Source organism: Odocoileus virginianus, chromosome 27, assembly GCF_023699985.2.
Source record: "Odocoileus virginianus isolate 20LAN1187 ecotype Illinois chromosome 27, Ovbor_1.2, whole genome shotgun sequence".
NCBI classification, from domain to species: Eukaryota; Metazoa; Chordata; class Mammalia; order Artiodactyla; family Cervidae; genus Odocoileus; species Odocoileus virginianus.
The window spans coordinates 43,388,243-43,401,311 of record NC_069700.1 but is presented as its reverse complement, the minus strand read 5'-3'; the positions used below and the strand labels follow the sequence as shown (position 1 = coordinate 43,401,311).

Sequence of the window (13,069 nt, the reverse complement as noted above, 5' to 3'; positions counted from 1 at the left end):
AAGTTTCAGTTAGAGGATAATAAAAATAGAGGTGTAATTTTTTTCTTGCCAAAATTCTAGGAAACCCTCCCACGTCCTGGATCCCTGGGTCTGGAAGCCACAGGTGGAGAAGCCCTGGATTAGATTGATCAAGTGTGCAAATAACCCAACAGGTGTGAATTGTTTGAGAGCCAAACCAAGAGCATAAATGATCTCAGAGGCCTGGAAGGATGAGCCACAGCCACCAGGAAAATGTTTAACAAAGAGTTCAAATTTGGTTGGAATGAAAACAAAAAAATTCACTGCAAATATTGGAAAAGGCAGACCCATCTTGATGGCAGTTCATGTGAAATAAAGACCCTGGGTTTCAGTTAATGACATTCACAAAAGAGCCAACTGGATAAATGAGAGTGACAATAAAGATAATTTAATCTTAGGTTGTATTAATAGGCCCTTGGGGTTCCAGGTCACAGATCTGAGACCTGCTGGAAACTACACAGGTCAGATCACTATGACCCACAATATAAGATAAGCACTGACAGGACAAAGAACTCCCAAACCTCTGACCATATAACTCAAGCTCTAGACCTATGCAATCACCTTGGGTTCATTTGAATTTAAGTCTCAGCAGGTTCAAACCTGCTGCTCATCTGTGGTTCTCTGACAGCTGCACAAGACAGAAACCTGGGGATCATCCTTACACCTCTTTTCCCCTACTCTCACCTCCCAAGTCCAGTCTACCAAGAAGCTCTGTTGTCTTGGCTTCCCAGTTCCCCTTAAATTCATCATTTCTGTCTCCATCCCCATTGGGGCACATGCTACCTTCATCTTGCCAGGACCACTGCAGTAATCTCCCAGGATCTGTTTCTGTTCCTCTCTGGTTTCTTTATAGTCCTATAGCCAGTGTGATCTTTAGGCATGCAAATCTAAACCTACTCCTTCATTCCAAACCCTTTAATGGCTTTCCATGGACCTTAAAATAGAACAAAATCTTGGACAAGTTTGCTCCCCTACCCCTACCTTGTATACTACTGGCCGCCTTTCAATCCCTCCCATGAACACAGTCCTTCCTGCCACATGGCATTTGCAGCTTGCTGTTCCTCCACCTGGAACATAGTTCCCTACTGTTTTTGCCTTGTTAACTCCTGTTTGTCCTTCAACAACCTTCCCCGACTTGCCCAACCAGGTCAAATTCCCTCTTGATGCTCTCAGAGCACATGGCTCTTCTTTGTAGCACTTACTACAGGTATGAATTTACATGTTTTTAGTTATTTTTTAGAAAATAATGACAATGCTACTTACTGAGCCCCTCTATGTGCCAGGCTGTTCTTCAGTCGCTCAGTCGTGTTCAGCTCTTTACCACCCCATGGATTGCAGCATCCCAGGCTTCTCTGTCCTTCACTATCTCCCGGAGTTTGCTCAAACTCATGTCCATTGAGTAGAGATACCCCCCAACCATCTCATCCTCTGTCGTCCCCTTCTCCTGCCTTCAGTCTTTCCCAGAGTCAGGGTCTTTTTCAATAAGTCGGCTCTTCCCATCAGGTGGCTAAAGTATTAGAGTTTCAGCTTCAGCATCAGTCCTTCCAATGAATATTCAGGACTGATTTCCTTTAGGATTGACTGGATTGATCTCCTTGCAGTCCAAGGGATTCTCAAGAGTCTTCTCCAACACCACAGTTCAAAAGCATCAATTCTTGGACACTCAGCCTTCTTATGGTCCAACTCTCACATCCATACATGACTACTGGAAAAACCACAGCCTTGACTAGATGGACCTTTGTTGGCAAAGTAATGTCTCTGCTTTTTAATATGCTGTCTAGGTTGGACATAGCTTTTCTTCCAAGGAACTAGCGTCTTTTAACTTCATGGCTACAGTCACCATCTGATTTTGGAGCCCAAGAAAATAAAGTCTGTCACTGTTTCCATTGTTTTCCCATCTATTTGCCATGAAATAATGGGACCAGATGCCATGATCTTCATTTTTTGTGTGTTGAGTTTTAAGCCAGCTTTTTCACTCTCCTCTTTCACCTTTATCAAGAGGCTCTTTAGTTCTTTGCTTTCCGCCATAAGGGTGGTATCATCTGCCTATCTGAGGTTATTGGTATTTCTCCCAGCAATCTTGATTCCAGCTTGTGCTTCCTCCAGCCCAGCATTTCTCATGAGGTACTCTGCAAAAAAGTTAAATAAGCAGGGTGACAATATACAGCCTTGACATACTCCTTTCCCAGTCCATTGTTGGGAACCAGTCCATTGTTCCATGGCCAGTTCTAACTGTTGCTTCTTAAACTGCGTACAGGTTTCTCAGGAGGCAATTCAGGTGGTCTGGTATTCCCATGTCTTTAAGAATTTTCCACAGTTTGTTGTGATCCACACAAAGGTATTAGCATAGTCAATAAAGCAGAAGTATATGTTTTTCTGGAGTTTTACATCTTAGTTGATTCAACATAGGAAGTAGTTATTGCCATTTTGCAGAGAAAAAAAACCTCTGTTAGGTTAGCAATATGCCCAGGGCAGCACAGCTGGGAAATGGAAAAACTGATGGCGAACAGCCTGTCAGGTCCTGGCTCTTTTCCTTCTTTCCAGGACGCCTGAGGGGGAGAAGACATGAGCTCTCCATTACCCATCATAAGATGTTTTCATACACAGGGTGGATAGCCCTAGTCAGGGAGCTCTTTCCATAATCTCAGCTCCTAGGAGCCCAGGCTGATTTTCTTCCTGAAGGCCAGTTCTAGGAACTCAGCCTGTGCTCAGCCAGACATCAGACCCCTTGTATCCCTTAAAGCAGGGCTCTCCAAGAGAACTCTGTGATCATGGTCTACAATATGCAACATCTAATAGGTAGTTGCTAGCTACATGCCAGAGAAGGCAATGGCACCCCACTCCAGTATTCTTGCCTGGAAAATCCCATGGACGGAAGACCCTGAGGGGCTACAGTCCATAGCGTTGCTAAGACTGACTGACTTCACTTTCACTTTCAATTAAGAGTGAAGGTGAGAGTTTCTTGGACTTCACTTGTGGCTCAGCTGGCAAAGAATCTGCCTGCAATGTGGGAGACCTGGGTTTGATCCCTGGGTTGGGAAGATCCCCTGGAGAAGGGAAGGCTACCCACTCCAGTATTCTGGCCTGGAGAATTCCATGGACCATATAGTCCATGAGGTTGCAAAGAATCACTTTTGAGAGTTTCTTCATTTGGTTACAAAGCACTTGTGTTTATTCCGTTTACTGTCTGTTATTTCTTAGTATTTCTATTATATTGTTTCTTTTTCTTACTGCTTTTGAGCGATAAGTGCTCCTTGTATTTTGGCTATTTAATCAATCATTTCTTCCCAGATTATCAGTTCAATTCAGTTCAGTCGCTCAGTCTGTCCGACTCTGCAACCCCATGAACTGCAGCATGCCAGGCCTCCCTGTCCATCACCAACTCCCAGAGTTTACCCAAATGCATGTCCATTGAATCGGTGATGCCATCCAACCATCTCATCCTCTGTCGTCCCCTTCTCTTCCTGCCCTCAATCTTTTCCAGCATCAGGGTCTTTTCAAATGAGTCAGTTCTTTGCATCAGGTGGCCAAAGTATTGGAGTTTCAGCCTCAACATCAGTCCATCCAATGAACACCCAGGACTGATCTCCTTTAGGATGGACTGGTTAGATCTCCTTGCAGTCCAAGGGGCTCTCAAGAGTCTTCTCCAACACCAGAGTTCAATAGCATCAATTCTTCAGTGCTTAGCTTTCTTTATAGTCCAACTCTCACATCCATACATGACTACTGGAAAAACCATAGCCTTGATTAGACGTACCTTTGTTGGCGAAGTGATGTCTCTGCTTTTTTTTTTAATGTCTCTGCTTTTTAATATGGTGTCTAGGTTGGTCATAACTTTCCTTCCAAGGAGCAAACGTCTTTTAATTTCATGGCTGCAGTCACCATCTGCAGTGATCATGGAGCCCCCCAAAATAAAGATTATAATTTGTCCTTTAACCTTACTTAACATCTGTTATAAAGAAGCTTTGCCAGTTTTGTGTCACTCTTTGAGGATTTTAAACATTGCTAAGGAAACGGAACAACAAAACATGCATGGGCTGGCTACAAAGTGTAACAAAGGCTTAGTCTTACCATTTTGATTCCTTGTCACTCGCAAATGTACTTCAGATCCCAGTTCCAGCACTTTCTAGCTGTCTGATTTCAATCACAGATTTCTTAATCTCAATGAGTTTCCATTTTCTAGTCTGCAAAGTGGGAATAACAAAACTTGGAAGTGAAAGTGAAAGTCACTCAGTGGTGTCTGACTCTTTGCAACCTCATGAACTATATAGTCCATGGAATTCTCCAGGCCACAATACTGGACTTGATAGCCGTTCCCTTCTCCAAGGGATCTTCCCAATAAAACTTGCCTTACAGGAATTTGGGGGAACGTGTAGCTCTAGCTTTTACTGAAGGAGTTCCCTCACCTCGTAATAGTTTCATAAACCAAATCAGGCCAAACAATTTTTCTTTTTAAAAACTGCATTTATTTTTAGGATCTTCTAATTAAATGGGAAGCGCTGAAACTCCAATACTTTGGCCACCTGATGCAAAGAACTGACTCATTGGAAAAGACCCTGATGCTGGGAAAGATTTAAGGAGAGAGGAGAAGGGGACGACAGAGGATAAGATGGCTGGATGGCATTACCGACTCAATGGACATGAGTTTGAGTAAGCTCCAGGAGTTGGTAATGGGCAGGGAAGCCTGGCTGCAGTCCATGGGGTCGCAAAGAGTCGATACGACTGAGCGACTGAACTGAACTGGGTAGGTGGGTGGAATCATGCAGGCCATGACAACATTTGTGGAAGACTTGGACTTCCCTGGTGGCTCAGGCGGTAAAGAGTTCACCTGCAGTGCGGGAGACCCAGGTTCGATCCTTAGGTCGGAAAGATCCCCTGGCGAAGGAAACAGCAACCCACTCCAGTATTCTTGACTGGAAAAATCCCATGGATGGTGGAGCCTGGCAGGCCCCAGTCCATGGGGTTGCAAAGAGTCAGACACGACTGAGCGACTTCACTTTAGGTACCGAGGAAGGCGCAATGCATTGAATTAACTCCTAATTCGAGAAAATGTTCTGCAAAGTGCATTATTCCAATTTTACGGGAAGCAACTGAGCTCAAATAATGCAGTTTCCTGCGTCTCCACAAGTAAGCGCCTCACCACCAAGCAGTTTCTGCACCTCCGCCAGGAAGCCCTCGGGGTATTTCTACTCCCAGAGTCCCCACTCCAGTTCAGTCAGTTAGACTCGCCGTTAGCCGAGTGGGTGTAAAGGGAGGCGGAACGAAGCAGCCAGACCTCTGGCGCTCCCGGCTCTCTTAAGTACAAGCCAGTCTCTCTCCTCTAGGCTTCCTCGCGGTGCCTTTTGGGAGTTGTAGTCAGACGTAGCTCAGCTTGCTCCCGGATGAGGAAAGACAAGACTCCAGTTCCCAGCATGCCCTGCCGTGGGCGAGTGCAGCGCCGAATCTTATCCTCCCCACTTCTCCACTCCTTCCCTTCTCTTCTGAATCCCCCACTCTGGACTCCAGTCGGTGAAATTCTTCGTCTCTCTCCCATTTTTTCCCTGTCAGTTTCCGCCATCCTTTTTCCTCTTCCCGGGAGCCACTGGCTCCGTTTAAGCGACAGCTTGTGACTCGGAGTGCACGAGGAGGGGATCGACACTGAGTTACGGTAAGGGTGCGAGGAGATAAGGGGTGGCGGAGATAAGAGGGAGAGAGTTGAGTGAGAGGGAGGACTGGGAGGAAAGTAGGGGACAACTTGGGAGATCGTGCGGTGTAGATCAGGGTGAATGAGGTGAGGTGGTCTTCGGGGAGGTAAGAGGAAGGAAGTGGAATTGCATTTGGGAGACTTGGAGGGGAAAAATAGTTACTGCCGTGCTCAGCAGGAGGTGGGGCCAAGAAGTAGATGGGAAGAACAAACAAATTTGGAACTTATAGGCTGATCAGACCAAGAGAGGCAGAAGGGAAAGAGGGTTGGGCTCAAACAAGTATCTTTGTCACTGCTTAGGTAAAGATGAGACAAGTCATTGAAATATCAAATGTTTTTGCAAATATGGGACAATTGACAATTCTGTCATATAGAAATTGAGAGAAGACTGGCGTTTAGACCAGAAGTGAGGTGAGAAGGCAGGAAAAGAGGGGAGGTTGGTCAGGATTGGGAGAAACAAGAGGAGGTGAGTGACATGAAAAAGGAAACCATAGATGAGTTTTCGTGGGGGCCAGTGGATCGAGAATCAGAATTAGAAAGGTGAGGGGCGACACTGGCATGGCTTGTGGGGGTACACTAACACTTGCATCTCTCAGGTGATGGAGAGCACCCCTTCCAGGGGTGGACTGAATCGAGTACACCTACAATGCAGGAATTTGCAGGAATTCCTAGGAGGCCTGAGCCCTGGAGTATTAGATCGATTGTATGGGCACCCTGCCACCTGCCTGGCTGTCTTCAGGTGAGGACCCCCTTCATGGTAGGGCCCATGGTGGGGAAATGTAATGGGGCCTGCAGACTGAAATAAGTTATTGTGGGTAGAAGCTTAGCCCTGGTGGGCTTGGAGAGTAAAGGGTATCAGGCCAAATCAGATGGAGGATGTGGGGGCAGCAAGAGAGGTAAAAGGGTGGAGGGTGAATGTGAGATGTTTGAGAGGCCATGGAGGGCAGGGATGCAGTTCTAAGACAGTTTCTGATATTAACATTGTCCCTCTCTCCGCTTACAGGGAGCTCCCATCTTTGGCTAAGAACTGGGTGATGCGGATGCTCTTTCTGGAACAGCCTTTGCCACAAGCTGCTGTAGCCCTGTGGGTGAAGAAGGAATTCAGCAAGTGAGTCTCTCCTGCATTTTTAGCCAGAAACAAATTTCTCAACAGCCAGGCTTCCCAAACTGCTGTTCTTGGAATACTTTTAGTAAATATTAATGGGGACACCAACAACTTGTAATTAAACACATTTGGGAAATTCTTATTACTGTATTTTGCCTCTCGGAGAGTTGTGATGTCTGTAACAAGGCTCTGGTAGGTGTTACAGTAAAGACATTTGCCTTAAGACATTGATCTCTGTGAAACAGTGTTCCGAGGACCACCAGTTTAGAAAAGGCAGAAACTGATGCCTTTGTGAGTCTCCTTTCTGTTCTCAAGTCATCTCCCTTACCTCTCTGCTTCTGTTCCAGAGCTCAGGAGGAAAGCACGGGGTTGCTGAGCGGCCTCCGTATCTGGCACACCCAGCTGCTCCCTGGTGGTCTCCAGGGCCTCATCCTCAACCCCATCTTCCGCCAAAACCTCCGCATTGCCCTTCTGGGTGGGTATGTCACTTCCGTCTTTTCCTAAATTAGGTAGGGGACATGGTGATTGAATTGCTGGCTGGGGAGCTCCTGAGGGGCCTCTCTGCAACCTTGCGAGCTCTACTTTTGGAAGCTCCTTTATGAGTAAGTTGGACCAGATGGAGCTACCTGGTGTAGGAAATGTCTCCCACTCACAGTCCCTGGGGATGAGGGTGGAATAACGGCAGAAGCATGGGTGGGGGACACAGGTAGGGTTCCTTACTGTTGGCCATCCTGGCATAGGGGCAAGGCCTGGTCTGATGACACAAGTCAGCTGGGACCAGACAAGCATGCCCGGGACGTCCCCTCACTTGACAAGTACGCCGAGGAGCGATGGGAGGTGAGGACTTGGGGACCCTGTGGGTGTCTCTGCTTGTGTTCCTGCTTCCCACAGCCTTTAAGGCACCCGAATCTGTTCTCTTCTGTTCTTTAGGTGGTCCTTCACTTCATGGTGGGATCCCCCAGCGCAGCCGTCAGCCAGGACTTGGCTCAGCTCCTCAGCCAGGCTGGGCTCATGAAGAGGTGAGGAAGCCGGAGGTACAATGGCTCTGTTTTGCCACGTTCTTGAGTCCCTGCTAAATTGAGTCCACCTTGGGTCAGGATAGGAGGGGGTTGACTGAAAAAGGAGGGCTGAGGGACTTCCCCGGTGGTCCAGTGGCTAAGACTCCATGCTCCCAATGCAGGGAGCCCGGGTTCGATCCCTGGTCAGGGAAGTAGATCCCACATGTTGCAACCAAGAGTTTGCATGTCACAACTAAAGATACTGCTTGCCTCAACAAAGATGGAAGATCTACATGCTACAGCTAAGACCTGGCATGGCCAAATAAATATTTTCAAAAGGAGAGTAGAGCAGAGTATGGCAAGAGATAAACCAAAAAAACAAACGTGGGCACACAGGTGGGACAGTGGCCTTTCTCCACACACCTCTGCCATGAGCCCTCTCTGTCTCTAGTGCTGAACCTGGAGAGCCGCCCTGCATTACCTCTGCTGGCTTCCAGTTCCTGTTGCTGGACACCCCAGCCCAGCTCTGGTACTTTATGTTGCAGTATCTGCAGACAGCCCAGGTGAGCAGGTCAGGGGTGCCCGCCAGCATGCTCTACTCTTCCCCAGACCCACTGAGGGATGGCTGCCCACAGACTCTGTTCCCTGATTTTCTCTCATTTCCTCCCTCTCACCCCTCCCCCTTTGTTTCTGCCCATTCCTCCCTAGAGTCGGGGCATGGACCTAGTGGAGATTCTCTCCTTCCTCTTCCAGCTCAGCTTCTCCACTCTAGGCAAGGTAAGCAGAGGGCTTGAGTGGGCGAGATGGGAAGAGAGTAAAGAGATGAGAAGGGGAAATGAGGTAATAGGGCAATACAGTGAAGGATAAGAATAAAAAAGAACAAGCAGAGATGGGAAAAGGGTGTGAGTGTAAGGGATTGGGAAAGGGAGAATGGGATGTGTTTTGGACCCCAGCTGGCCACTCCTTTTCCCCAGGATTACTCTGTGGAAGGTATGAGTGATTCTCTGTTGAACTTCCTGCAACATCTGCGTGAGTTTGGGCTTGTTTTCCAGAGGAAGGTATGAGCACCCAGACACATGGCCTCTACCGAAGAGGTGGGGTGGGATGGTGCCTTGGCCTTTAAAGGAGAGTGGGGTCTCGGGAGGCAGTCACAGGAAGCAGTTGCCAGGACTGAATACTTCTCTCCCTTGAGGGAGAGAAGTTGGGAGCTGAGGTCCTGGGCACTGGGAGGAACCTGATGTTTCAGGAGGAAGATGTAGGGCAGTGATGCCTGAGAGAGGGCCTGTGGCCTTTCCCTTCTCCTTTTCAGAGGAAATCTCGGCGTTACTACCCCACACGCCTGGCCATCAATCTCTCATCAGGTGTTTCTGGGGCTGGGGGCACCGCACATCAGCCAGGCTTCATTGTTGTGGAAACCAATTACCGACTGTATGCCTACACGGGTGAGGCTGGACAGAGGGCCCCTGGGAGAGCAGGCTGGTGGGGAGGGGAGGAAGAAGGGGAAAGCAGCAGGAGGAACTGCCAGTTTCTGGTCACATACACTTGTGACTTGGTGGTTTACAGAGCTCTCTGAGGCTCGGGGGAGCCTAGATGTGGGAAGCCTCCTAATCCTTTCCTCCTATCTTCTGGTCAGAGTCGGAGCTGCAGATCGCCCTCATTGCCCTTTTCTCTGAGATGCTCTATCGCTTCCCCAACATGGTGGTGGCACAGGTGACCCGGGAGAGTGTGCAGCAGGCCATTGCCAGTGGCATCACAGCCCAGCAGGTATCCCTGCTTGGGGAAGGTGTGGGTGGAAAGAAAGGCTGTACTTGGCTTGTGGGGTCAGGGGTGGTCACCTTCTGGAAATCTAGCATGGGTTCTGTTACAGAAGGTGGTGGTGAGTTGTCTGTGTGTGAGTGTCAGGTCATGAGAAGTCAAGGCTCTCAGTGTGGGGAGAGGTAGACCCTCCTGCAGAAAAGACACAAGTAAGGAGGAGCTATAACTCTGGATTTGTGTCTCAGCACTTCCTAGCTGCACAGATGGCCTAGTTGTTTCTCTTCTTGAGCCTCAGTTTCCTCATCTGGAAAACGGAAATAATGACAGTTCTCGCTTCAGGGCTTCTGATAGTTCTCACTTCAGCTATTACTGCTTCTCTGATAGCTCAGTTGGTAAAGAATTTGCCTACAATGCAGGAGACCATGGTGCAATTCCTGGGTCGGGGAGATCCACTGGAAAAGGGATAGGCTACCTACTCCAGTATTCCTGGGCTTCCCTTGTGGTTCAGCTGGTAAAGAATCCGCCCGCAATGTGGGAGACCTGGATTCAATCCCTGGGTTGGGAAGATCCCCTGGAGAAGGGAAAGGCTACCCACTCCAGTATTCTGGTTTAGAGAATTCCATGGACTGCACAGTCCATGGGGTCACAAAGAGTTGGACATGACTGAGCAACCTTCATGTCATAGGGTTGTTGAAAGAAGTCAATGAAATAGAGGAAAAGCATTTAGTTCAGAGCCTGCCATGCAGTTAGTGCTCAAAAATAATAGTTGCTGTTACTTTAAAGAAAAAAAAAACTATGGAAAGGGCAAATATGCCAAAGAAGGAGCAGCAGATATCACCAATGGGAGCAACACCTCAGGACAACAGCTAATCTGGGATGTGTTGAATTGATAGGCATATGCCTATGAATTTTTAAACAATCAGTTGATGTTCAGTGACATTAGGAGACAGGTAGCTTTCCTGCTTTCTTATTTCAGAATTCTGTGCAATGAGAATTGCACTCAGTTGAGAATTTATTTACTGTCATTGATCCCAATTCTTGTCTGTTTTCCTAGATCATCCATTTCCTAAGGACAAGGGCCCACCCAGTGATGCTTAAACAGGTACAAACAGGAGGCTGGAGGGACAAACAGCTGCAGGAGGCTGAGAGCCCTTGGTACCTGGTGATGAAATGATGGAAAAGAGAAATGGAATCCAAATCTGGGGAATGAGTGGAGGGCTGGGGCTGCCTAGAGCAGTGCTTCTGAATCTTACAAGAGCCATCCCTTGCCCCTGCAGACACCGGTGCTGCCTCCCACCATCACGGACCAGATTCGGCTCTGGGAGCTGGAAAGGGACAGGCTCCGGTTCACCGAAGGTGAGTGGCTTCTGGTGGGTTTTTTTGGGTCATTGGCCAGAAGAAGGACAATTCAGTCTTGGTGCACTGAAAAAGCTGTTCATACATTTTTTTTTTTTTCTGCATGGGCTAGTAAACCCATGCATGTTTTATTTCGGGATTAGTTGATGGCAGTAAATAAATTCTCAAATGAGTGTGATTTGGGAAATTGGAAGAGGGAAATTGGAAGGGATTCAGTTCAGTTTAGTCGTTCAGTCGTGTCCAACTCTTTTTGTCACCCCATGAACTGAAGCACACCAGGCTACCCTGTCCATCACCAACTCCTGGAGCTTACTCAAACTCATGTCCATCGAGTTGGTGATGCCATCCACCCATCTCATCCTTTGTCATCCCCTTCTCTGCCTTCAGTTTTTCCCAGATTAAGGGTCTTTTCCAATGAGTCAGTTCTTCCCATCAGGTGGCCAAAGTATTGGCGTTTCAGCTTCAACATCAGTCCTTCCAATGAATATTCAGGACTGATTTCCTTTAAGATTGACTGGTTTGTTCTCCTTGCAGTCCAAGGGACTCCCAAGAGTCTTCTCCAACACCACAGTTCAAAAGCATCAATTCTTCGGCGCTCAGCCTTCTTTATAGTCCAACTCTCACATCCATACATGACTACTGGAAAAACCATAGCCTTAACTAGATGGACCTTTGTTGGCAAAGTAATGTCTTTGCTTTTTAATATGCTGTCTAGGTTGGTCATAGCTTTTCTTGCAAGGAGCAAGCGTCTTTTAATTTCATGGCTGCAGTCACCATCTGCAGTGATTTTAGAGCCCCCCAAAATAAAGTCTGGCACTGTTTCCATTGTTTCCCCATCTATTTGCCATGAAGTGATGGGACCAGATGCTATGATCTTAATTTTCTGAATGTTGAGTTTCCAACCAACTTTTTCACTCTCTTCTTTGACTTTCATCAAGAGGCTCTTTAGTTCTTCTTCACTTTCTGCCATAAGGGTGGTGTCATCTGTGTATCTGAGGTTATTATTTATCCCAGCAATCTTGATTCCAGGTTGTGCTTCATCCAGCCCAGCATTTCTCATGATGTACTCTGATATGTTAAATAAGCAGGGTGACTATATACAGCCTTGACATACTCCTTTCCCGATCTGGAACCAGTCTGTTGTTCCATGTCCAGTTCTAACTGTTGCTTCTTGACCTGCATACAGATATCTCAAGAGGCAGGTCAGGTGGTCTGGTATTCCCGTCTCTTTCAGAATTTTCCACAGTTTGTTGTGATTCACACAGTCAAAGGCTTTGGCATAGTCAGTAAAGCAGAAGTAGATGTTTTTCTGGAACTCTCTTGCTTTTTCGATGATCCAACAGATGTTGGCAATTTGATCTCTGGTTCCTCTGCCTTTTCTAAATCCAGCTTGAACATCTGGAAGTTCACAGTTCAGGTATTGTTGAAGCTTGGCTTGGAAGACTGAGCATTACTTTGCTAGCATGAGAGATGAGTGCTATTGTGCTGTAGTTTGAACATTCTTTGGCATTGGAATGAAAACTGACCTTTTCCAGTCCTGTGGCCACTGCTGAGTTTTCCAGATTTGCTGGCATATTGAGTGCAGCGCTTTCACAGCATCATCTTTTAGGATTTGAGGGATAATTCATAGGGATAATTTCTTTGGTTTTGGTAAGCAATGTGTTTTCTTATTGTATTATACTGCCTCCCTGAATATGGCTGGGTCATACTAGTGTTAGGATTTAAATGTGGGTGGCAAGCCGAGACCGCTGGTTCCCTGAGGCTACCATCAAGGGGCTCCCACCTCCCATTCTCACCTTCTCTCTTTCTCCCCATTGCTCCTGACCTGCGGACCCCAGGCGTCCTGTATAACCAGTTCCTGTCACAAGTGGACTTTGAGTTGCTGCTGGCCCACGCGCGGGAGCTGGGCGTCCTGGTGTTCGAGAACTCGGCCAAGCGGCTCATGGTGGTGACCCCGGCCGGGCACAGCGACGTCAAGCGCTTCTGGAAGCGGCAGAAGCACAACTCCTGAGAGTGCGGGACTGGACCTGGGCGGGGCGCACCTGGGAAGGCGGGCTGCGTGGAGGCTGGCGCGGCCTCAGAACTCAGGTTTTTTTTTTTTTTTTTAATCCACACGTCGGGACTCTTCTAGTTTAATAAAATTGTGAAAGTGAA

General features: G+C 47.6%; 1 protein-coding gene across 1 annotated transcript; it reads left to right on the top strand.

The window, feature by feature from the left end:
* The first annotated feature begins 5,431 nt into the window (after positions 1–5,431).
* Positions 5,432–13,069, top strand: GTF2H4 (general transcription factor IIH subunit 4). Its single transcript, XM_020908920.2, has 14 exons — positions 5,432–5,665; positions 6,298–6,440; positions 6,705–6,809; positions 7,154–7,285; positions 7,547–7,643; positions 7,737–7,825; positions 8,256–8,367; positions 8,513–8,581; positions 8,779–8,862; positions 9,114–9,246; positions 9,438–9,568; positions 10,614–10,661; positions 10,837–10,915; positions 12,754–13,069. Exons 2-14 carry the CDS (start codon positions 6,301–6,303, stop codon positions 12,924–12,926), a joined length of 1,392 nt encoding a protein of 463 aa, XP_020764579.1. The 5' UTR covers positions 5,432–5,665; positions 6,298–6,300; the 3' UTR covers positions 12,927–13,069.